Below are 25,960 nucleotides of genomic sequence, written 5' to 3' on the forward strand. Positions count from 1 at the left end.
CAATCAGGTCACCTACCTTTGGGCCCCTGCTATGTTAATGGAATTGGTGGAAGTAGGCCAGCAAAGGTTTTCATTGGAGTGTGAGTATGTTTGCTTTTAGGCTGTTATTTTCCACAGAGGCCGTGAATAAGGGACCCTCATTGTTTGAGTAAAGTTACTAACTGTAAAAATGTATAGGTTTCATTGTTTTTCTCTTTTCTCCAAAAATTAATTTCCTCTTGGCAGGTATTACTGTAATTCCAGATGTAATTAAAATGTAATTTGGGCTCAGCTGGTGCTGCTCAGTGGTTGAGAGTCCACCCGTGAACCAGGAGATCACAGTTTGATTCCCGGTCAGGGCACATGCCCGGGCTGTGGCTCAATCCCCAGTGAGGGGTGTGCAGGAGGCAGCCAGTGGATGACTCTCTCTCATCACTGAGGTTTCTCTCTCTCCCTCTCCCTCTCTCTCTCTGAAGTCAATAAAAACATTAAAAAGAAAGGAAACAAAGTTTAAAAAAATAGTAATTTGGTATTTTAAAAAGCATATTAGACTGCTTTCCAGAATACCAGTTCTTTTCAGCCAGTCCATTTCAACTTAAGAGATACGTCTATGCGTTTTTGAAGCCTCGTGTTTAATAACTACAATATTTTGTGACTGTATTTGACTCTTCCATTTCCCAAACTTTCTCCATCCCTACCCCACTCTTCTGGACTCTGTATTTCCCCACAGGCTTTGTGGATGCTGGTCCATTGATGGCTGCACTGCAGGTCCTTCCCCAGTGGAAAGTCCCAGAGATGAGCCAAACCTGCCTTCAGCTGTGGCCATCCATCAGCGTAAGGTTGCCCTGGTGACTGTCTTCAGTTTGTCCAGCTTTCCCCTTACCCCCATCTTCCCTCATGTGTGGCTGAAACTTGCCCTGGAATCCCACCTTTGTAACATATCACTGGGTGGTTTTGCTGCTTTTTTCATTTTCAAGTAATGTTAAGTAGTTTGTTTGTTTTCCCCATTTAAAAAAAATTAATATCTCTTTATTGATTTCGGAGAGAGGAAGAAAGAGGGAGAGAGAGAGATAGAAACATCAATGATGAGAGAGTCATTGATTGGCTGCTTCCTGCACACCCCCGCTTAGGGCCGAGCCTGCAGCCCGGGCATGTGCCCTGACCAGGAATTGATCCGAGATCCCCTGGACCATAGGTTGATGTTCAACCACTGAGCCACACCGGCTGGGCATGTTAAGTAGTTTTTTGACCATTTTTGTTGACTGTAGCCCTCCCGCCTTTGTATATTTCCTATGGGTATTATGGTTTGCTTTTAAATGCATACAGGATATGGCTTATTGAGAAAGTACTGGATTTCAGAAGCCCACTTGAAGAATTGCTATGTTAACCTTTTTTGTTTTTACTTCAAGTCAAAACTTTGAGAAAGAAATTTCTTAATCCGAAGCAGTGAGGACTGGATTCCTCAGGCTTCATGTCATTTCTCCTCAACCAAAAAAACAAATGTACAGCATTCTCATTTTACAGTGTATTGAAAATAGTAAGCAGATAGAGGAGGAAGCGAAACCTGCTGTCTGTAGCTGATAAGCTGTCCTAGCATTTGAGAGAATAGAGCCTTTCCTTTTCCTTCTTTCAAATAGCCAGACAGTCCTTTGCAGCAGTTGCTGGTGATGGAAAGACCATAAATCCCCAAGCTTCTACCACAGAACTTACATCTTTAGATGCGGGTTTACCTAGTAATCCTACAACACTGCATCCTGAAGTGCACACAAAGTAAATTGCAACTTCTTCCTCTTTTCTTGTCTTTCTGGAAGTCCCCAGTATGTGGGTTTAGAAATAAGTTCTCTAGTGTTTCTAGCCCTGAGTTAAAAATTGTCTTAATATTGTTTAGATGGTTGTTCTTGTTCTATGCTTTCAAAAAATAATTTCTCACAGAATTTTCTATGTGAGCTGGGAACATCTTTTGCTGCCGTATAAAGCTCATGGGGGAGGAGTGCTGGTGTCTTTTTCTTTTGATATTTTACCACTAGGGTTATAACTAACACAAGCCCTCCGGTGAGAAATAGGAAGGAAACTCCCTGCTCTTACCATGATGCTTTTGTTCAAAATAGCTATAAACAGCAGAGCTAATGGAAACCAATTTAAGTGTGACCGCTGATTTGAGAGAGCAAGAATGAAACAGTGCAGGCTCTTCTGCTATGCTGAGAGCATTTTTACTGAAAGAATAGCTGTTTGGAAGTGGGGACTTCGTCTCTTGAAGGCAGGCGTGAGTTGGGTTAGAGGAACTGTTTCGGACCAAGGGGAATTTTGAGAAAAGGTCTTTCTTTCCCTGGACACTTTATTAAATGCAACACTGGAATCAGGAAGACTCCAAACCAGCTCCTCTGAGCATTCTGACTTGGTTCTGAGCCTATTCTGTGAGTAGAAGCAGCGTGACAGAAATGACACAAATCAAGGTCCATATTGTGAGCAGAGTAAAAATAGGGCTCAGTTTCATTAGACTTCTTATGTATTTGCAGGGGGGGAAAGAAAAAGAATTGTTACCATAAGAACAGACTCCCAGACCAATTTTTTTTTGTCTTGTGGGATTTTGTGGGGTGGGGTGCTTCTTAGCCAAACATCATTAAATGCGATTTCTTTGGAAAGCACAAACTTTATTTTTCTGATCATGAAAGTTATTCATATTTGTGATAACAATCACTGAATGAAATATAATGATGTACAGGATATTGCCCATACTCCATTTCATCCATTTTTTACCTGAGCTTATACTGTAATAAAGTTTTCATCATTGTTTTGCATAACATTTATCATAAGCATTTTTCATAACATTAAGAATATCTTGCCCTGGCCAGTTTTTCTCAGTGGTTAGAGCGTTGGCCCATGGACTGAAGGGTACCAGGTTTGATTCCTGGTCAAGGGCACGTACATTGGTTGCAGGCTTGATCCCTGGTCAGGGTGCATGCGGGAGGCAACCAGTTGATGTGTCTCTGTCACATCGATGTTTCTCTTTCTCTCTCTTTCTCTCCCCCCTCCTCCCTCCCCTTCACTCTAAAAAATCAGTGGAAAAAGTATCCTCTGGTGAGGATTTAAAAACAAAACATAACATCTAAATACTTTTATTATAGTCTGTGTTTGTATTGTTTGAATATGTCAGTACTTAACTCTTGCCCAGTTGTTAGACATTTGGGTTTCTGATTTTTCAGTATTAAATAGTGGTACAATGTGAATTTTTATGTTTCTGTTAAACTGATGGGTGCTCAGAGTTGAGCAGTCATGTGTGTACTCTAATTGTAAAAAGTAGTCAGGGAGCCCTCTGGGTTGAGCCCATGTAGAGCTGGCCTTGCCGTGGGGGCTGTCATCTGAACTGCTTCACTGCAGTGGACATCTGCTGAGGCAAGGATAGAGAGCTGGCTAGAGGTGGTTTGACCTGGCTTGACCGTAAGGAATAGCCTAAGGGTCATGATCACAGAAAGACGGGCCAAGATATAGTCCTATATCTCATGCACAATCTTCCACATTACACACTTGGTATGTGGAAATATTGTAGTGCTATTGATTAGCATCTTAGGTTGTTCATACAGGCCTCCTACACTTAAATTCAATTCCCTGGGAAGGTGGATTAGAGGCCCTACGTTGGGAAAAATGTGATAATAATGACTGTTTTAAAAAAAATACATATTATTGATTTCAGAGAGAGGAAGGGAGAAGGAGAGAAAGAAACATCAATGATGAGAGAGCCACTGATTGGCTGCCTCCTGCATGCCCCCCCGACTAGGGATCGAGCCCACATGTGCCCTGACCGGGGATCAAAGGGCCATCTCCTGGATCCTAGATTGATGCTCAACGGCTGAGCCACACCAGCCAGGCAGTGACTGCATTTTTTAAGGTCTTTCCTTAGATTGTAAATTCCATGAAGACAGGGACTGTGTCCCATTTATATCTGTATACCAAATGCACAATGTCTCTCCCAAAGTGTCTAAAGTCTCCATCGTAAACACTGTTATTCTATTAATTTGTGTTCAGATCATATTCTTTTTTTTGTTTTGTCTTTTGAAAGTCACCTTCATACTATTAACGCAGATATTTGAAGATCTGTGACATTCTAGGAAACCGAGCAGGTGAATCTCATGGTTGCTTTGTGGAAATCTCTTCTTTGTGTGGTTTCTTTTGTGTGCTGCTGGCTTCTGTGCCACGTTGAAAGCCGGAGCCAGTCACGAAGCGAGTACTCTGCCCTCTCAGTAGGAGGTTTCAATGTGACACGTTGTCTTGGGGAAAATGTAGCATGGGGTGAAACAGGAGGCTGAAATAGCGGTCCCTTGGCCTTTTTGTGGGATGGGAGTAAATATTTAGACACTGTTCTCAGGTGCCATAGACATTAATAATAACCTTGCAACAGCTTTAGAAGCTGTCCTTGTTCCCACTGGGACAGGTTTGTTTCATTTGAAAAACCTCACTTTGGCTTTTCTGAAGCTGTGATTTTTTTCCTAGAGACCAGCTCTGGGTTTATCTACAAAATGTTCCCTTTACAAGCTCTTTCAGTTTACATGGCTGACATCTGTGCCCCACCCCCTTGCACTACACTTTCTGACCTGGACCTCATTGTACCCAGTTTTGAAACAGCTAGGTTTTGAAACACTGTAGAGAATGTTTTCTTTTTGAAAGGGCCTGTCTCCACCTCATGCTCTCCTCCCTTTAGCCAGGGCTGTTTGGATGAATAACATTCAACATGCCACCGGACTAACCATCTGTACTTTGATCCCAGAATTCATTTCTGTTCTGCTGTTGGTTTAGAAATGGAAGTTCTCTAGCTTGTTTGGATATAGTTCTGATTCAATGAACCTGGCACTGATTTTCTGTCTGTTTGCCATTGGTTAGGGCTCCTCCGATGTGTTGGGAAAGCTGCCCCAAGCCACTGTGGAGAGAAGTTCACATGTTCGTGGTCTTGCACAAGGGTTCATCAGCTGACTCTGGAGGTTTTATGTGAAGCCTGTGCCTGGGTGAAAGGCATGAGCTTCCCTTCAAACAGCTGAAAAACGTTTTCGTCCTGGCTGCTCGTTTTTGAGCCCTAGTGTATGACATTCTCCTCTACTCTGGGCCTCCTTCGAAGAGGAGGAATGTGGATGGGAGGTGGCGTGAGAACCTTCACGCACAGCCTCAGGTGCTGGGCTGCCTAGCTGCAGAGAGTGAATTGTGTGGTCACAGAAAGGAACACCTAAAGAACAGGGTTTCAATTCAGTGATCATTATTCAGCACCTACTATGTGTAGCACACATTTGGGGTGTATAAAGATAATTCTAACTCAGTCCAGCTGATGATTTCTTCTGTGAACTTTGGTAAATGACTTCACCTCTCTGGGCCTTAGTATCTTCAACTGTGCTTGGACTAGATAATCCTTAAGGTTCTTTCCAGTTTTGGAATTCTGTACTCTAATCTGCTACAGAACCAGAGAAGAGGCTTTTCCACAGAATTGCTATATTCCTATAACTCACATGCTCCAAACTAAATGGCTTGTAAGCTGTTCCTCTAGAGCTGAGCTTCTCAACCTCAGCACTCTTGACATTTATTTATTTATGGTATGAAGATCTTTATTATGCTGCATAGAATATAACATTAATTGCACTGGCCAAAGAGAAGTCCATTTTTAAAAAAGACTTAAAGAAAAAATTTTTTGAATTTATTGGGGTGAATTGGTTAATAAAATTCTATAGGTTTCAGGTGTACAATTCTATAATACATCGTCTGTGTACTGTATTGTGTGTTCACCACTCCAACTGTAGTCTCTCATCACCATTTACCCCCTTTACCCTCTTCTCCCTCCCCCACCCCCTTTTCCTCTGGCAGTCACCATATTGTTGTCTGTGTCTATGAGGGTTTTTTCCTTTGCTTATTCCCTTCACCTTTTTCACCCAGCCCCCAAACCTCCCTCCCCTCTGACAGCTGTCAGTCTGTTCTATGTATCTGTGAGCCTGTTTCTATTTTGTCTGTTAGTTTATTTTGTTCATTAGATTTCACATGTAAGTGAGATCATGTGGTATTTTCTTTCTCTGACTAGCTTATTTCACTTAGCATAATACTGTCCAGTCCATCCATGTTGTTGTAAAAGGTAAGATTTCCTTCCTTTTTTTGTTTTTTTTACGGCTGAGTGGTAGTCCATTGTGTAAATATACCACAACTTTTTTATCCACTCATCTACTGATGGACACTTGGGCTGCTTCCAAATCTTGGCTATTGTAAATAATGTTGCAATGAGCATAGGGGGGCATATATTCTTTTGAGTTAATGTTTTGGATTTCTTTTGGATATATTCCCAGAAGTGGAATTGCTGGGTCCTCTGGACATTTTCATAATTCTTTCTTGTGGGACGGTTCTGTGCATTGCAGGATATTTACCAGCATTCCTGGCCTCTGCCGACTAGATGCCAGGAGCACTTGCACCTCCTGCCAGTTGTGATAACTAAAACTGTCTCCAGACACTGACATTACCCAGTGGGAAAATTGCTTCAGTTGAAAACCATGGCTCTTGAGGGAAGAGAATGGCACTGTTGGAATGTGGGCTATTTTCATATCCATTTTCACATTGCTCCTCTTTTGCTCATGCCCTGTCCTGGGGTTGGGGCATGAAGAGCACTCTCATTGGTCAGTGGCCCTATTACCCTTTTCTAGTCTCTTCCTCTAAAAATATGCACACCCCTAGGGGGCAGGCTCACTTTGCATCTTCAGTATTTTTTCATTTTTATTTTTCAGAATAGGAGTAGACACTGGTTACTGCAAAGAGGAAGTTAAGGCCTTAACTTGAAGTTAAAAATGTTAAGAACTAAATGTCCCCAGGGAGTGAAGAAAGTGACTTCGAGCGAACCAAGTTAGATTTAGTGCTTGTTACTTGAAGTGAGGTCATGAGCAATGGGAAATTTGTTTTGAAATATTAGGTCCACCTTGCGGACTTTGAAATGATTGCCTGGGTGTTAGCTCAGCAGTCTCTCCCTGCACACCTCCTCCCTGGGCCTGCTTTTAGTCTTTGAGATATTGATTGAAATGTATTAACTCTCTTCGATCTAATTTTTATACTTGTTATGTTTGCTATAAAATGCCAGTTTTAGGTTGAATAACTTTGCATTTGCCCCAATGCTGTCTTTTCTTCATCTCTTTTTTTTTTTTTTTTAAATATATCTTTATTGATTTCAGAGAGAGGAAAGGAGAGGGAGAGAGAGAAATAGAAACATCAATGATGAGAGAGTCATTGATCGAGCCCGTAACCCGGGCATGTGCCCTGACCGGGAATCAAACCCTGATCGCCTGGATCCTAGGTCTAAGCTCAACTGCTGAGCCACGCCCGGCCGGGCTCTTCATCTCTTTTAATTGTGCATTTTTGGCTGGGTTGGGTGCAGATTTGTGCTGTTTGCTGATTGGGGTAGAGCGTGTTCTGTGAACATCCTTGCTGGGATCTCTGGGACCCCAAAGCCATGATGAAACTGACACTTGAGCTGTGTCAGTCCCTGTCCCTCAGTCCTGGCAAGCTCCAGGTTCTATTCCAGCTGAGCCTTTGCTGAGGTAATTGACCACATGGAGACTTCAAGCCAAACAATTGTTTGTTCTGGGATAGTCTCGCTGTTTAGCTCCTAATCAAATAATGTCCTTCCTGCCAATGAAAGCAGCTATTTTTTATTTCCTCCCTCCCCTTTTCAGAGAAGCCATGCCTTTGCTGCTACTCTTCTAGCTTATTCATAAATGCTTTAAGCAGGGTCTTTGTACAGAGGAAGTTGACTAGAGCCAAAATACCATGGGCTAACCCCAGACAAGGAATATTAAGAATACTTTTTCCCCCAACTTTCTGTGTAAGGTATTTCAATTACCTTTGGATGATTTTCTGAATTATAAGCAATTTGAATCTCAAGTTCACATAAGAAAAATACTCACAGTAGGTTTTTTTGTGTTTTTTTTTTTAGCATACTAAATTAGGCAGTTGTTACCGAAAGAAGCTCACAAAAATAAAAACAAAACCCAACAACAGAACAACCATAGATGCACAGGAGAACAGCAGAGTGCTGTGGGAGTCAGAATAGGGTGGAGAAAATGGTTGGAGCAAGATTTTCACAAAATGATGTTTTGCAAATGGAAGTAATAGCCCTTGTAAAGCTATTTGTGAGATATCTTAAGTTGATCCGTGAAGTGTAAGTAGTCTAGTTTTCCTTATTGGTAAAAAGAGAGAACCTCCAAAATATAAATTCAGGAAGGAGACTCCACAAGTAGAGATGAGAAGTTTCCCAGGTGACCCCCTTGTGTCCTTCTCTCCCCCACTTTGGGTTGCTTCTCTGGATCATCCAAGCTTTCATCACATTGCTGCCTCTGCTCTAAAGCTCTGATTTACTCACAGTCACCACTCACTTCCTTTGGCTCTTCCCCTTTAGCCCTGGTAAGACTGTTTAGAACTTTAAGGACAAAGGGGGAGCAAAAAAAGAGAATTTACCACAAAATACATGAACTAAAAAATAGTCATTCGTTTAAGGTTTAATTGCTTACCCTTCTTTGGCTTGTTCCCAGTTACTGTTCCACTTCACATTCCTGAGATCTCTGTGCCTAAGCTTTCAGGACCAGTGTAGATTCTGATTTACATTGCTTGATTTCTTTTTTTCTCAGCACCAGACCCTCCTCCGTGTGTAAGGTGCTATCTAAGGATCCACCACCCAGGAATTTACTCTCTAGAGAACTTGACCTAAGAAGTAAAAGCCGAACTAGCCTTGTTGTGCTGCTACTCACCTAGGGCTCTTTTACTCATTTCTCAGTAGATAGGCACCCAGGTCTCTTTCTGAGGATATTGGCATAAGAAACATTATCCTGCAGGTGAAATGCAAGATTCTCCAGAGAGAATGGGGCTCCCACTTGGAGATCCAGCAGTATGTACCACACTTTTACACTTGTTTCTTGTGGGAGCATTTATTTAACAAAAAACCCCCACAAATAATTGCAAGATGCCAATTAACCTATGAATTTAGGGCTAAACTAATAAAAATATAACTAAGTTTAGCTGAGGGTGTTACTGTTTAGTTGTGTAGGGGGCTTTTTTGTATTGTTTTTAAAACCAAACTTATTGAGATAAATGTTAAGTTACTTTTATAGCTTTGTAAAAGCAGCTTGCTGCATTTCCTATATTATTTCATGTCAAACTTCAATGAATGGTTTAAGTAATAGTGGATCTTTTGTTTCAGTCAAAATACAGTAGTTATCTTGTCCATTTCTAGAGTCCAGTGGAGTAGAAATAATATGTTCCTAAGCATTATATTAAACACTGTCTTAGGAATTATAATAAGAGGAAATATAGCATCAGTTAAATAGCCATTAACTAAAACCAGATAAAGCAACATTACTTTTATTTTTTTATTTCTTAAAAATATATCTTTATTGATTTCAGAGAGAGGAAAGAGAGAGAGACAGAAACATCAGTGATGAGAGAGTCATTGATTGGCTGCCTCCTCCACACCCCTGACTGAGGATCGAGCCCGCAACCCAGGCATGTGCCCCTTCTGGGAATCGAACCCTGATCGCCTGAATCCTAGGTTGATGCTCAACCACTGAGCCGCACCCGGCCGGGTAACCTTGCTTTTAAAGAGAAAACATAGGCTGTGGTTGTGGATGTTCAGGGAACTGCTGCTGTGGAAGCTTCATCAAACCTGAGGGTGACCCTGGTCCTCAGCCCTCACAGTTTAACTTCCTCCTTCTCTGGCAGAGAGACACCCTGACTCTCAGGTCCCTGCTTGTTGAATAGCAGGGGCAAAGGGGCCACTGGGGAAAAGCTTGGAATTTAAACTCCGTTTAGCCAGTTTTTGTCTGCTGTGACCTTTTTTTTTTCTTAGCTCATTGAGTTTTCTCTCAGTGGAGAAAGATGCCAGCAAACTTTGTTGAGCTTTTTTCTCATGGGACATGATCCATCTTTGATAGAAAGAAGTGTTTCCAATTCTCTCTCTAGGTCTTTGGCCTTCTTTCCACAGGAGTTGCACTTCTGGGGTTTTCATACACTTTGGGAAGTTTTCTTTTTTATTTCTAAGCAGTAAATCCCTTCTTTGATTAATTCTCTGCAAAGTTTCATTAAATGTTCTTGACATACTTCAGTCAGTATTTGAGGACAGTATCTCTTTTTGACAAAAGGAAACAACACTCTTGCGAGATGGACCGGATGGGAAGGGACTTGTGTTGCAGAGCATTCTGAGGACAAAGATTGATTGAGTAAGTCTTTATTTTGGTCTTCTGGTTCCTCAAAACACTTGTACTTACAGAAGTTCAAGGTTACTGTTTATTGTTACTTTGGAATAGGGGACTAGGTGAGTTCTCTTTTGTATAGATGAAAATAGGCTGGTGAACATACCACTCTGCCCCACTTAAATGCTCCAAGATGGCCCTGGTGCTTCTGTGTGTTCCTTGGGGTGAATCAGGGTGGAGGCACGTAATGAGTGGAACTGAGGTAACTGGCATTAGAATTGTTCTTAAAACAAACAACTGCTTCTTCACTTTGACTCCTAATTTTTGTGTTAATGACAGGCCAAGTCAAAGAGAATTAAGCTCTGTTTTTAAATCAGAGTTTGTTGATTTAGGTCCTTCCTTCCTTCCTTCCTTTCTCGATGACCTAGTCAATTCTACGGAGTGAGAGATATCAACATGTAGAATGTGTCCTTGAAGAGCAGCTTGGGGCCCAGGCACCCTGTGCAGGGCACCAGGCCCTGTGTCCACATGATGAAGAAGTCTTAGCTGTTGACGTGAAAGAGAAAAGGTCCAGACTGAAGTAGTACAATGGCCATGTAATCCAGGTGGAGAGCACTATTATCTCCTCATTGTGAGTCAACTATGGTACGCAGATGTGGAGTGGCTTGAAAAAAGTGAATCATGAGTACAAATAGAAGGAGAAAAGATAGCCCAGGTTCTATGTTTTGTAAATTGTTCTCAGCACATAAAGCTGATCCTTTATTTTTTTTGGTAAGATCTCCTTTTCTTTTATCAGCCATCAGTGTTTCCCCTTATTTAGCTTTAAGACTTGTCTTGACTAACATAAAAGCTTTACTTTCAGAACTAAAGATATTCTCAGAGTGATCTACATTTCAACCAGCTCAAAATTTGATAATCAACATATCTCATATAGCTTTACCTACATCCTTTTATGAAGAAAGAAATGCCTGATTTATTTTTCTATAATTATGCCAGCCACAAGTTAACCTGTCCTTAAAAGCACCAAAACACAAATGACTTAGCTGTTTAATGTGGGGGTACTTACTGTGTTCCCCTCTGTCTTACAACTTTATTTAAAAAAAGTCACCCACTTCCTCTTTAACTTTATTTCAAATTGATGTTACACAGCTAGAGTTTGGTAGAAACAACATGACAAATTAGAATGTGTAAGAAGCCACATAAAAATAAAGTGTTCTTTATTTTATTTAAAAATGTGACCTGTAGCATGTTTGTATTTTGTAAATCTGAAAAATGTATCATTAAGAGCTCCTTCCTCAACCTCAAATGAAAAGTTATTGGGATCCCTCCACCCCCATCCTTCAATAGCGGCTACTTTGGTGACCATTGCTCATGTCCAAGCTGTGACTTGTTCATCAGAAGCCTAAGTATAGTATAAACCTAATGGAGGCTTTGGGGTCACTGAAGTCCTGGCCTCCCTTCTTTTGTTTTTTTCTTTCTTTCTTTTTAGTTGAGTTTATTGGGGTTAATAAAATTAATATTGGTTAATAAAATTATATAGGTTTCAGGTGTATGATTCTATAATACATCATCTGTATATAGTATTATGTGTTTGCCACCCCAATAGGTCCTTCCTTCTGTGTCTATCACATTTAAGCCAGTTTTCAGGGGTTTTTCGTTATCACTTTTAAACTAGTCACAGACTCCATGAACTGAATTTGATTGAGTTTTTTAGGTTCATCAAGACCTAACATCTTCATAAGTTGATTATATTGCATTTTGAGGACCATTCATTGAGTGTCAAACAAGAAGGGACCTAAAAGTTACCTACAAATCAGCTGGTAGAACTGCAGTAGTAGAAGGGACCCTCAGGCTCCCGGTTCCCCAACCCACTGTGCAGAGATCATTTCTCTACCATTCCCAAGAGTGGGTCATTCAGCCTCTGCTTGAACATCTGCATTTACTGGGCTTCTAGTTCTGGATACGCTGCATTTGTTTTCACACAACCTTAGTTGTTAGAAAATTCTTCCCTAGAGTGTGCTGAGTCGACTTCTACTCATTGATGCTAGTTCTGCCTTTGGAAACTCACCAGAGCTAACTAATCCCTTTTTTGTGTGATAGCTTCACTTCTAAGGCCTTTGAAAACTTTTCTCCCTTCATTTTCCAAAACAGGAAACAGTTGTATCCTTTTACCTTTCTTAAGGATGAATTCATTGAACAAACATTTATTTTGTATGTGCTATGTGCAAGCATTGTGCTAAGTGTTTGGGATAAATGATGAAGGGGCATGGTCCTGCCTTCTAGAGCTCACAGTCTGTTTAGCAAGAGTGACCTGTAAGCAACTAAGTATGATAAGATATTAAGTATTAGAAGAGCAAAGCATACAGTGGACTGTTAGCCATGGAGAAGGTCAAGATTTATTCCATTGGAGGGCCTCACAGAAGAGGTGACAGTGGGCTACATTTTGAAGTTTGTCAAGCAGGGAATGGGGGAGAAAGCCATTCCAGGTAGGAAGGATGGTGTAGGCAGAGGTGTGAGTGCAGAGCACATTCAGAGTGATGACTTGCTCAGCATGTGTAAAGCACAGGCTTAGATGACTTTCTATATAATGTTAAGGGATTTCAGCTTATCCTGCAGCCTGTAAGGAGCCATGGACAGTGGTGGTGTTTTGTTTTTAAGTTACCTGTACCGTTTTTTCCCCCTCGTTACAAAAGTAATACAAGCTCATGGCAAACAATTCAGAGAGTATATAAACATACAGAGAAGAAAATAGATATTTCATAACCCTACTACCTACCCAGAAATAATAGCTTTCGGTATTTTACATATACCCTTTTAGATATTTTTTCTGTGCATACATATACATTTATTCACATTCTTAAGCAAAAATGGTATTGGTCTGTGCATACTGGTTTAAAACTGGATTTTAAAATTAATATAACATGGAGATATCTCTGTATTAGAGAGCTACAAAATTTTTTCTCTATTGTATCGGTGATATCATAATTCCTTTATGTAATGTGTTTTTTCTAATTTTTGTTAGAACATTCTTAATATATTTCTTTGCGTACTTGACCTGTTGTGGTGGTGGTGGTGGTGAGGGAGAGTCAAAGGATTTACTTACTTTTAATTAATTTTTACACAAATTTTGCCTCACTGCTATGTGAGAGGAACCGTGCCATGCCCTGAGAATATGACGGTGAATGTCACAGATCTGCTGTCTGCTCTTGTGGTCCTTATAGTTTAGTGGAAAAGACATGTTAAACAGTCAAATAAATATATGCTAAAATGTGGTATTACTTAGAAGTAGTGAAGGGTAAATGAAAGTTTCTAATCTTTTAAAAGTCCTTATCTTTTAGAGACACATACTGAAGTATATACAGATGAAATGGTATGATATTTGGGATTTGCCTCAAAATATTGCAAGGTTAGGGGGTGAGGGAAAGTGGGTGGGAGTGTAGCTGAAACAAGATTGGCCAGAGATTGGTAATTGCTGAAGCTGGCGGTTAATTGTACCTGGCTTTTGTGTGTTTGAAATTTTCTGTAATAAAATGTAAAAACCAGAAGAAAAGGTGGAAGAGAGATTATAATCTGATCTACACTGAGGGGCCAAGGAAAGAAACTTTTCATCTGAGACCTTTGTGACATGTAGGAGTAGACCAGGCTAGAAGTGGTGGGTAGTGGGTGGGGAAAGAACTTTTTTAGCAGTGGGAACAGCATGTAAAAAGTCCAGAAGCCCTAAGTAAAGAACATGTTGGTGCTTTGAGGAAATGAAAGAAAGCTGGTGTCATCAGAGTTGAGATGCTGGGGAAGTAGGCATGTGCCAGATCATATAAGACCTTAGAGACCATGTTGAGGATTTTATTCTTTAACCCTTTGCACTCGTATTAAATTTGGACATGGGTGTAGGACTGGTCGGAATTAAGAGCTTTCAGAGAAATTATGAACTGATACATGAATGAATAGAGTTAAGATTCGTACGGTTCCTTGCTGTGGTGGCTGAGAGCAGACATACGACCGGAACGGTAAAAAAGCTTTGGTGGCTTAGAGTAGACAAACGACCGTAAAGGGTTAATCCAACAGTGTAGAAGGAAGCCTTCTATAGAAGAGTTTTAAGCAACAGAGTGACAAGGTTACATTTGCTTCTTTGAGAGCTCAAGCTGTTTTGTGGAGAATGGCCTGGGTTCAGAGTTGGAGGAGACCCAAATGTAAAAGTGGAGAGACGTTAGGAGGTCATTGCACTAATCCAGGAGATCTGGTGACGTTGGATTAGAGAAATAGTGTTGCACTTGGAGAGAAGAGATGCTAATTTGAGAGATATTTTGGTCTTGGTGATGGTATAGATATGAGGGTTGAAGGAGAGACGTGTCAAAGATGTATAAGTTTCTGACTGATGCATTGAGTGGTTGGAGGTATAATGGAGTAAGATGGAGGAAGAACACATTTTGTGGCAAGAGGTGAAGAGCTCAGTTTGTGATATGCCTAGAAAATTTCCGTCCATTTGCATTTTCACTTTATATTTGAAGGCCTGATCTGTACAGATTTGTGTTTTAGAAAGATTCTGGTGGGAGTCTGGAGACCAATTAGTTGCTAGTCCGTGAACCCTTTGAATGAGGAATCTCATCTTTATTGTCTCTGCCTTTGTATCCATAATAACAAGGAAGTTGGGTGCTTGGTGCATAGTAGATACGCAGTAAATAATGTTAAAAGAATGAATGCTTATAGGTGAGAATTGAGAAGGTCTAGGTAGAGATGGAGAGATTCTGGGAAAGTTTCCCAGGTAGATTCAACATGGTTTGCATGTAAGATGGAGGAGATTTTCTCTCCCATCCTTGACCCATCTTCTGTTGAAGAGCTTTTCAACAGCTCCATGATGCCAACAAGTCTACATATGGACACTGATTTAAAAATTTATCGTTTTCACCTCAGCATTTATTTGTTTGGAACTCCATAGGTTAGAGGCCATTGAGATATAATTATTATAATAGTAGCTTCAAGCTCTGTCTGTAACTCCAGTTTTCGTCTCTGCTGACTTCTTCTTTTTTTTTTTTTTTTTAATATATCTTTATTGATTTCAGAGAGAGGAAGGGAGAGGGAGAGAGAGAGATAGAAACATCAATGATGAGAATCATTGATCGGCTGCAGCCCGCAACCCCGGGCATGTACCCTGACCTGGAATCGAACCCTGATCGCTGGAACCTAGGTCGACGCTTAACCGCTGAACCACACCTGGCTGGGCTCTGCTGACTTCTTAAGCCCAGAATCCTTCTAAGCCTAGCAGCTCTGGTCGTGGGGGAAGTTTTAGCAGCAAGGGAAATTTGCAGCAGGGCACCAGTAGTTACTGGACAGTAGAGCTGTCCAGAATTGAATGTAAATTGGATATTACTTACATGCTTTCCATTTTACTAATGGAGTCGTAAGCCCTAGGGAGACATCCAAGTGAAAGCCCAGTGTATCTGTCAGTGTCGGCCCGAACTTCCCTGGTATTGGCTGGTACGTACTACAGTTGATCTCTTGACTCACCAACCACATCCATATGCTTTCTTTATTTTTACTTACTCCACATTACAGAGTGATTGTATGTTAATTTTCACATTGCTTCATGCTTCCTGAGCTGCATCTTGGCTCCTTTTGAATATGTCATTTAGCCATGACTTTTTTCTTGGGTTGTGCTCATCGCCACCAATTTGTATCGCTTGTCTATCCTCTTTGCTTTCAAAATCGTTCAGAATATTGCCTCTCAGAGTCTCTTTCCATTTACAACTTCAAAATGGTATCTTTTGTGTTTTCTCCTGGTTGTCATGATGGGTGCGTATTGAACAATTGGCTTACCTTTGCAAGCACACCCGATGTCCGCAGCCTGGCCTTGCAGCAGCAATACCAGGGGCCGTGGAATCCATGCCTGTCAGCCTGACAGCTTGGGGCCTGCCTCGGTGCCAAGGGCGGGGTGGAGGTATGCAGCGGGGAAGGGAAACCTGGGGGTTTAGATTAGTGCACTTTCCAGGAATATTTTGAGGAAGATAAAGGAAGATGCTTAAAATGTCATGTTTTCTAAAAGACTTTGAAATCGGATCCAGGGTAAATTCTTCTATCTACTATCCAGTCAGTCACCTTTGGTTCTGACATTTTGGACTGGAACTCATTCCTGTCTAAAAAGCAGCATTCTCCAGTGTTGCGTAGAGTGTGGGTATATACGCATGAATGCGTTAACCAGCCCTTGTCAGTGAAGAAGATGAATTGGAAATGGGTTCTGGAAATCTCTTTCTATACCATGTTCTTATATGTAGCTCTCTTTTACCATTATCCCTCTATATTCTAAGCACTGTGAGGTAGAAATTATTGTACACACTTTATAAATGAGGAAACTGAGACTTAGGAAGTTAAGTGCCTCTCTGAAGGTCATACAGCGAATTGTTGATGAAGCTGACATACAAACCTGTTTTATCTGGCTGCAAAGATTATAGGTTTAATAACGGTTTTAATACCATGTTCCACCTTTTCAGCTATATAAGTAATTGTTGTTTCTTATTTTTTCTTTTCCAATTTCAGAATCTTTTATGGAGCATGCAGCTATTGACTAGTAAATCTATTGACTAGTGGCTTAAAACTAAAGGAGGCTGAGTGTCTGGGATAGAGCTGCCACTATTTCACTGGGAAAAGGTTGTAGGAGGGATGTGAGCAGAGGAGGCTCTCCTGACTTTTCATGAAAATGTTACTGCCTCTATTTCTGTACTGAGGCCTTGTTAGTAACTCCAGAGTATCAGGTCTTAGTCTTATATTCCTCAGAGGCAGAGTCTTTAAATACTCTGGAATGGTATCTGTAGAAACTCCACAGTTGTGATGGTGTCTTAGATGACACCATCTGGGAATCACTGTCTGACTTATGGCCAGGAAGCAAACAGGGTAACATTCTACAGCTAACTTTTTAATTTAACTCTTAAAAATTAAAAAAAAATTCTTTTCAATTACAGTTGACATTCAGTATTATACTAGTTTCAGGCGTACAGCATAGTGGTTAGACATTTACATAACTTATGAAGTGATCATCCTGATATGTCTAGTACCCATCCAACACTGTATATAGTCATATATGTATACATCATACATAGTAATACATAGTTATTACAAAATTATTGACTATATTCTTTATGCTTCACAGCTAACTTTTAGTTAGTGTTTTTGGCTTCTGATTTTATTCACAAGTAAATATATTTAAACTATTTTATCATGAGTTCCAGAATCTAGAGCAAAGGGAAAATGGGATACTAACTTTTGGTCCCATTTTTAACCCTATATAATTTAGATCATATCTGAGTTCCTTTATGAAAACTGTAACCTAAGATAGACATATAGCCCCCTATGGAACTTCATTCATGTCTGTTTAGGGTTTGGGTTTTGTGTTATGTAACTTCCTGCCACAGAAAGAAGTGTGTGAATCATTTGTGTGTATATTAGCTATATGGCAGACCTACTGTGCAAATCTGTCTAGGGATTTGAAGGGACTGAAGGTCTTTTTAGAAGATAAATCTGAATGTATCAAGATAATAGCAGTAAGAGGGTACTGGGATAAAATTTCAGGGAGAGAGCACCACCTGGTGGTTATAAGGAGGATTTGTAGCATCTGAGTGATATCTTTGTAAAAATATTACGTTTTTATTTATAATAATCATGGATTCAAATTTCTAAGAATAATCTGGCATATGATTCTAGCATTCCTTTATTAAGACTGCTATCAAAAACTGCAAACCAACCAAATAATTGTGTTCGGCAGAATTGAAGGCCTGTACTCTTAGTTGTTCAAACCATGGGGTCTGTTTATCTCTGTAGAAAAGTCTTTTTTTGTCTTTTCACCTCTTTATTGCAATTGCTAACTTTGATATCATGCTGTTTTATGTGGTACGTTTCTGCCTAGTGGAACGATAGAGAAGGATATATTAGTGATTTTTCAGTAAGTCTTTGGCAGGTGTTATATAAAAGTAAGTTGCTTTTTCCTGTATAAAAATTATGAAGAGGAGTTTGATAATTTTCCAGAGTGATTATTAGGATGAGCAAAGTTGGCAGGGGATGGAAGATTATGTAACAGTTTTAAATTAAAATACATATCTGAGGTTTCTTTTTTATTTCAGTAAGTACCTTTATTTGACAGTCTTGAATCTAGGTGATTCTGTAGTTCAGCCTAAGTGGCCAGCCTAAGGAGAAAGGATCCTGTTAAGTTAATCTGGATGCATATTTTATAGGCTTTGTAGGGAGGGGAGGGTAAACAAGGTTTTAAATTTCGTATTGAACCTTGGGCTGGTGTGGCATGTCTGTATCTTTTTTCCTAGTGGGAAAAGTGAGTCTAGGCCCCACCACCATTGAAAAGGTGCTTGAGGCAGGGCTGTTCATGTGAGATACTAAACAGAATGTGACATAGCTTTGCACTGTTCTCCTAGGATTTTTCTTCATATAGGTATTATTATAACATCTACATTTCAACACTCATTACCAGACATTGTAAAAAGCTGCTCCATACACAAATGTCCACATATTGTATAAGTCCATTTATATGAAGTGTCCAGAACTGGCAAGTCTATAGAGACAGAAATTAGATTTCTGGTTGCTGGGACCTGGAGGTTGGGAGGAGTTGGGAGGAAATGGGGTGCCTACTTATGGGTTTGTGATTTCTTTGGGGGGAGATGAAAATGTTCTGGAATTAGATAGTGGTGATGGTTGCACAACTGTGTGAATACAGGGTGGGGCAAAAGTAGGTTTACGGTTGCTAGTACTCAAAACAGTTTATTCTTGTATTATTATTTATTAATTATTGTATTTTGCATATGAACACTGTAAACCTACTTTTGGCTCACCCTGTATACTAAAAACTACTGTATTCTACACTTAAAAAATTAAAGCTAAACGAAAAAAAAACCAAAAAACTGATCCGTGGAGGAATGAACAAAACCAATAAAAAAGGTGATTGTGATAACAATTCTCTCATGTTTAAGCTGAAATGTTTGATGATCTAAATACTACAGCTTGGGTCTTGAGTGTTGTTTTAATTTGTACTTTATTGACCTGTTTTGACCTTCACAGGGCCGCGATGGGCCTCTTGGAACATTGGCGTGTTCATCTGCATTCGATGTGCTGGAATCCACAGGAATCTGGGGGTGCACATATCCAGGGTAAAATCAGTTAACCTTGACCAGTGGACTCAAGAACAGATTCAGGTACTCATACAAACCAAGAGTGTGTGAAAGTAGTTCCAGATGAATTTCAAACTGGGCACAAAGGTGAAGATAAAGGAAAGTTTAGTTATCAAATACTTATGTCCAATTCTCCTACCTTAATAGAGAAAATTCCAATCTTTCTATTTAAAATACAAATTATTCCACCTATATTTTACCTACTTCAAAACACAAATAGTCTATGGTCTAGGACCCTATGGATCCAGAAAGGTATAAAGGAGGATCTTTGGATTATTTTCTAAGACCCTTGGCATTTGCAGATCTAACACTTGTAGTTTTAGATATTCTCTTAAGAATAAATTAAAAAAACCCTCTAAATCATAGACTTATAACATTTTATTGCTAAAATGCAAATGTGACTCTTGCTTGCTGTTAGGTTGGTGGGCTGGGATTGAGACGCTAGAGTTAGTGAGCTCAGCTGGTTTAAGATCTGCACCTCTGATGTGGCTTCATTGTTCTTGTTTCTCTTCCTGCATTGAAACTTTTTATAGTAATTTTTTTAAAAATTGGGGGAGTGGTGGTGGGAAAGAGTGGCTACAAAGAAAGTCAGTTACTAAAGTGATGGTAGAAATAAGAGGCTATTCTTAACCAGAACATAGCTTTAGAAATACTTTAAACTGTTTTTATAGATTCATTAAAGATCTATAAGTTTAGTTATATTTTTCAGTTGCATTTTACTGTATCTTATGAAGGAAATTACATGCCATGGGGGTATTTGGGAATTTGAAGATTTTAAAAGATCTTGGGATTTATCCCTCACAACTGTTAAGGAGTCTGTTTCAAAAGCCCAGTGTAAAACATGCTTATTGGTTATAAAGCTGAATAGATTAATTAATAGTATAAATTCCGAATGTAGTTACTGCCTGCATGTTTCCTGCCCGATTAGGCACTGATTATTGCCTGCCACGTAGACATTTTGATTGGTAGCTATGTGTCTTTGACTTTCAAATGGGAGCTTGAATTATTACTGGATTAAATATATCTTGTCAGACAGATCTTTCAATAAAAGGAACTCATGGGGAGGGGGGCGGTGGAAAAGACAACTGTGGTGGCAAATAGTTGGGAGCAAAGTAGAGAGAATCATGGATTGGAAATCAAAATACAGAGGTTTAAATCTGGGCTCTGTCCCTGTCTAGGTTGGTTCTTCGATGTAAACTGCTGCTATTGGGTGAGAAGTTTTTCAGTTCTTTCCTGATCTGACATTCCATGTTTCCACATCTCTTTGATTGCAGTGTATGCAAGAGATGGGGAATGGAAAGGCGAATCGCCTTTATGAAGCCTACCTTCCTGAGACCTTTCGGCGACCTCAAATAGACCCGTATCTTTTCTGGAGCAACTTAGAAGCCTGAGTGGTATTTTGGTGTTGGGGGAGAGTCACATAGGACTCAAGACCCATGATCTGTCTACGCAGTCAGATCTAATCTGTGGATTAGTCTTACCTTGTTCTCTCTCCCCTGCAACCAAGACCTACAAAAAGCATGTGCATACTTTCTGTGTCAGAATGGTGGTGTCACATCGGGAAAATGCATTCAGGAATTAAGACTGCGGTGAATTCTTCTGTTAAGTGACATCTCCAGTAGTTTTTGGATCTCTGAAGCTATTGTTTGATAAAAATAGTTTACTCTGTTGTGTTGAATCAGCACAACTACCATTCATTTTTAAGGCCTTTTTATGTCCTCCTGTGTGAAAGAATTAACTGTTGTTGACCAATTAATAACCATCGCCTCAACATGGGTGAGCACCCAGCTTACAAAACCAACCCCCCTAAAGGCAGTGCTTCTCAAGATGTGGTTTGTTAGAGTTTGCTTTTGGTTGGTGCAGGTGGATCCTGTTAAAATGCAGATTTGGGGCCCTGCAGAAAACTCACTGATCAGAACCTGGCCATGAGGTGCAAGAGTTTATAGTTTTTAGGGCAACTCAGTTGCCTTTGTTTAAAGCCTTTTGACCTAAGGGCTTTAAAATAGGTGATTGACAGCTACTTTACCTATGTTCTAGAACATCCACAGGCTCCTCTGCTGTCAATATGAAGGTTAATCCCATTTGTTGCTATCAATACTATGAAGGAAAATCATAGTAAATCGGATTCCTTGCAATAACTGTGAAGGAGGCATTTCATGGTTTTGGTCAGGGAGACTGCCTCGGAAGAGACAGGAGCCATATGGGGAAACCAGGCAGGAGGAGAGAGGAGAACAGCATCCCCTGGGATACAGGTTGGCCTTTTATAGTCACCCTGTGGGAAAGACTTGTTTGATTTATCCTTAATAGGCTTTTTGCAGAGCTGTAGAGGGATTTATTCGAGATAAATATGAGAAGAAGAAATACATGGACCGAAGTCTGGACATCAGTGCCCTTAGGGTCGGTTGTAACTCTTTCAAGTTTTGTTTGTTCATAATAAGTAATTTGCTTATTAATCAGGCCAGGGAAGAATTTGAAGAATAACTACCAACATTCTTAAACACTGTCATTTAAAAAATTCAAGTCCTGGTTAGAGTATCGTCCCAGTATACCAAGGTTGCAGTTTCTGTCCCTGGTCAGGGCACATATAGGAATCAACCAATGAATGCATAAATAAGTGGAACAACAAATCAGTGTTTCTCTCTATTTCTCTTTCTGTCTTTCTCTCCCTTTCTCCTTCCCTCTCCCTCTTCCCCCTCCCCACCTCAAATCAATAAAAATAAAAATACAGAAGTAGAAAAAAGCCAATTATTGAATCAAGACCATGAAATATCATGGAGCAAACTTTGGCCTCAAGGGTGGACAGGGCAAACCATCAGTGAATTCTTTGCCTTGATCTGTATTTGGATGTTAGTGACTTCCAGTTCCAAGTTATTTCTTCAGAGGGACATGTTGACCATGTGAAATCAAGTAGAATAAAATGTGCATATACATGTATATGTGTGTGTATATAAATATTTATATTATTATATACATACAAACCCTTCATACACATGTACATACATAAATACATACACACATAGATGAATATTTTTTTCCATAAATGAAGTCAACAAAATTAAGTGTAATTAAATCACCAGTTTCCTTCAGTTTGACCAGCATGTATTTCCTGTGTCGGTGGGCTGATTGCCAACGGGATGACCCTTGTTCCTGAGCAGGGTTTTAGATGGAGACTGCCTGTTGCCGAGTACGCTTTGTATCCTAGGCATGTGGTTAGAATCTGAAATACAATGTATGATAACTGGGACAAGTATAATATATAGGGGGAAATACGATATGGTTTCTGGAAGAAGAATATAAGCCTGATCACTGATAACTAAAGGACCAATAACAATGACTAGACCTTTAAAAAGCCTTTGACAAGGCCCTACAGGAAGTTCGCTTAGGTGTAATTGACTTTTTCTTGAGCCACAGAAGGATAGAAAGTATGGGATTCTAATTCTAGCACAGGTCCTCTCTATCTGTCATCCATCTAGTTAGTTACTTTAATGGAGGATGCACTAGGTAGTGAGATCTCTAAGTTTACACGGAGCTCTAAGCCCTTCCAGGTAATTTAAAGCTCCAAATTGATCTTTTGAGGTTGTGTGAAAAGGCATTAACTGATAGGTGACTTTCAATGCAGGCAAATAAGTGGAAGGTAATACTTGTAGTTAGGTAAAGACAATTCCCCTTAACTTAATGTGAAGAACTCTTAGCTCATAGTCATCCAGGAAGGGGACCTGGAGGTTATCATAACTGTTCCAAGGAAGATTAGCCCAGTGTATAGCTGTGGCTTGGATGGCATCATCAAAAACGGTTTGAAACCCAAAACATACATTCCCTTTTATTTGTAGAAACCTATGGTCTGTCTGCCTACCTCTGTTCATTGTACCTAAGTTGTGAAATTAGATGAGCTCAGAAAAGGGTATCTGGGGCAACCCCAAAGATAAGGGAGGAGGGAAGAGTTGCTGTATAGATAGTGTACTTGTGAAAACAGCCTGTTTTACTTACTGGGTATTTTCATTTAGGGAAGAAATACCTCCTGTTTACCAAAAGGCAATTTCGAATTTCTTAATTCGATGTGCTCAGATCCCAGTTTATCTTACCCCTCTCCTTCTGTGGCATAAAGGTTGTGATTGACGCTGTTCTTCAGCATAAATAAATCTGGGGTGAATTACTTGTTGCATATGAGTTTTCCATATTTTGGATTATTTTCTTTAGATATATTAAAGATATGATATTAACTAGGTCAAAGGGTTTCAATGTTTGTCTTTCACACTTTTGCCAATACACTCTCAGAAGTTGTACCATCGTGTCCTGCCTTCTCAGCGTTGTGTCAGAGCACCAGCTTTACTTCATTCTACTGACAGCAGGCATTATTAAGATGTTTCTTTTTGGAAAAAATGTATTTTAATTTGCACTTTCTGATCATTAGGAAGGCTGAACATTTTCACATGTATGCTCTCCTTCCTTTCAAATGCCTACATTCTTGAGTTTACTTTGTAGTTCTGGTTTACATTAAAAATGTTTATATGATTTTTAAAATGTGACCAATAACATCTGTAAAAGTAACAAAAACTGAAAGAGACTTTCTGATACTTAATTTTTGATGTGCCTTTTGGTTTTATATAGGTGGCTCATTTGGGACACCCTAAAAGGGATACTTTAATCCTTTTACTCTTTTTTAGCCTTATTTCCTTGATTTTTGTTTAGCTAATCATTAAGCTTGAAATTATGGTTTATTTCCTGATTTTTTTCAAAAAGAGATAAAGATGGAGAGAAGTTATGATTGAATTTATAAAATCACAAAGGATATAAGTTAGATGACCAAGAATCTATTTCACTGGCATATACCAAGATGAGGGGGGACCCCTCCAAGCATGAGCAAGTTAAACTTGAGTGAGAAAGGGGCAGTAGGCAGGCAGAATGTTTTATCCTCTGGGGATAGCCTAAACTTAACTTTTCAGGAGCCATGAGACAGAGCAGGGAGGGCAGGTGCTTAAGATATTTGAAGGATGCCTCTTAGAGCACTGGGGTGAACATGGATGCGGCCAATGCACGCCCCACACCAAGAAACTCCCAGGCTTGTTACTGCATCAGAGTCAGTAGGGATTTTTTTGTTTCCTTTTTGGACATTTAGAGTGACAACTTATCAAACTGCTAGTCACCATTGGGCCTGTGTTCTTTGTCTTGTTTGTAAAATCATTTAGAAAGAAAAAGACGACAAGTGGAAAAGAGGGAATGAGTCAGCTCCAGAGAAAAAAATGGAACCTGTTGTTTTTGAGAAAGTGAAAATGGTAAGTGGGAAAGTATTTGTACCGTGTGGATGGCCTCAGGTGCGTTTATACTGTGGAGGGGCTGCGTGGGGCTGATAGTGTATTGTACCTGAGGCTTAAGGGTTTCGTTATTTACGTAAACTCACCTGCTGCCATTTCTGCTGCTTTCCCACTGCTTATTGGTGCCTAATCTGTTCTGTAACACTTTCTTAGGGGCCACATGGCAGCTTGGGAACCACATCTGTCCCGTTTAAGCAAGAGGCACGTTCCATGCCAGAATGTCAAGGCTGTGTGACACCTTCTCAGGAGATGTTACCTCTTGTTAGACCTTCTGTACCTCACTTCCTGTTGTGGTTAAGAACAGTCCAGAAGCCAGGCCATACTGATCCATTTTAAGCAATCGCTTCTTGTATTCTTGCTCGTCATATCAAAGGAGACAGCTTTCTCTTTCCACAGGACGTACTGTGGCTGTAGTAGTAGATACTCTCAATATCAGAGCTTGGAATCTTAGTGGAGAGGACTCTTTACTATTTGCTTAAGGAAGCATGTTCTATCATCATCCTGAATCACACTAAAGGACACAGTCATTGGTGATATTGGCAGAGTAAATTAGGTACTCTTTAGGTTGATCTCCCTTGTGGTATTAAAGGTTTTCTAATCACTGGGAGATTTGTTGACTCTCGGCTCTTGTACCATCAGACACCTACCTTTAGTTTTGTTTTTTCCTGGGATCAAAAACTGCTACTTCTATTGGACCCTGATCTGTGGTTGTCTTGGTTTCAGACAGATCTGTCTCTTCAGAAAGCCAAACAAGCACAGATGATATCTTTGTTTTTCACCTTAGGTATGACTTATGCACTCGTGCCTCTGACTTGGTTCTTTCACCTGACACTTCCTGAGTTTTGTTTCTTTGGTAACTGTCTTTGAAGAACAGCAACCAGACCACAGGAATACCTGTGGCTTTACAATGGGGAGGGGGAAAAGGGGTTCCAAACACCTGCTTATTTCTTTCTATAACATATTTTTGCCTTAGCCTCAGAAAAAAGAAGATCAGCAGCTACCTCGGAAAAGCTCCCCGAAATCCACAGCACCTGTCATGGATTTGTTGGGCCTTGGTAAGAGTCAGACTTTTCCACTCCCCTAATCTTACAAACTGAGATGGATTCTCTCTCATCCTGGGAAGGCAGGTAGAGATGGGAGCCTTCGGTTTGTGTCCTTGTCACCAAGAGCGTTTTCTCATGTTCTTCCTGTTTTGCGTCTGAGCAGTTATGCTAAGGAAGTGTTTACTATGACATTTTCAGAGTGACACTGTACAGTGTAGTGGCTAAGAATGTGGCCTTGGGAGCCAGCGTCCCAACTCTGCCACTTACTGTTACGT

At 40.1% G+C, this 25,960-nt stretch overlaps 1 protein-coding gene across 1 annotated transcript in view; it reads left to right on the plus strand.

Annotated features, from left to right (window-relative positions):
• SMAP2 (small ArfGAP2) overlaps nucleotides 1-25,960 on the plus strand; it is a 41,182-nt gene that overhangs the window by 8,919 nt on the left and 6,303 nt on the right. Inside the window, exons 2-6 of the mRNA XM_081143764.1 lie at nucleotides 19,221-19,354; nucleotides 20,605-20,690; nucleotides 21,649-21,727; nucleotides 24,517-24,603; nucleotides 25,616-25,697. Of these exons, the coding sequence (XP_080999890.1) occupies nucleotides 19,221-19,354; nucleotides 20,605-20,690; nucleotides 21,649-21,727; nucleotides 24,517-24,603; nucleotides 25,616-25,697 (468 nt within the window). The remainder of the gene's footprint in view (nucleotides 1-19,220; nucleotides 19,355-20,604; nucleotides 20,691-21,648; nucleotides 21,728-24,516; nucleotides 24,604-25,615; nucleotides 25,698-25,960) is intronic.

This window comes from Miniopterus schreibersii (assembly GCF_964146895.1).
Source record: "Miniopterus schreibersii genome assembly, chromosome: 8".
Lineage (NCBI taxonomy): Eukaryota > Metazoa > Chordata > Mammalia > Chiroptera > Miniopteridae > Miniopterus > Miniopterus schreibersii.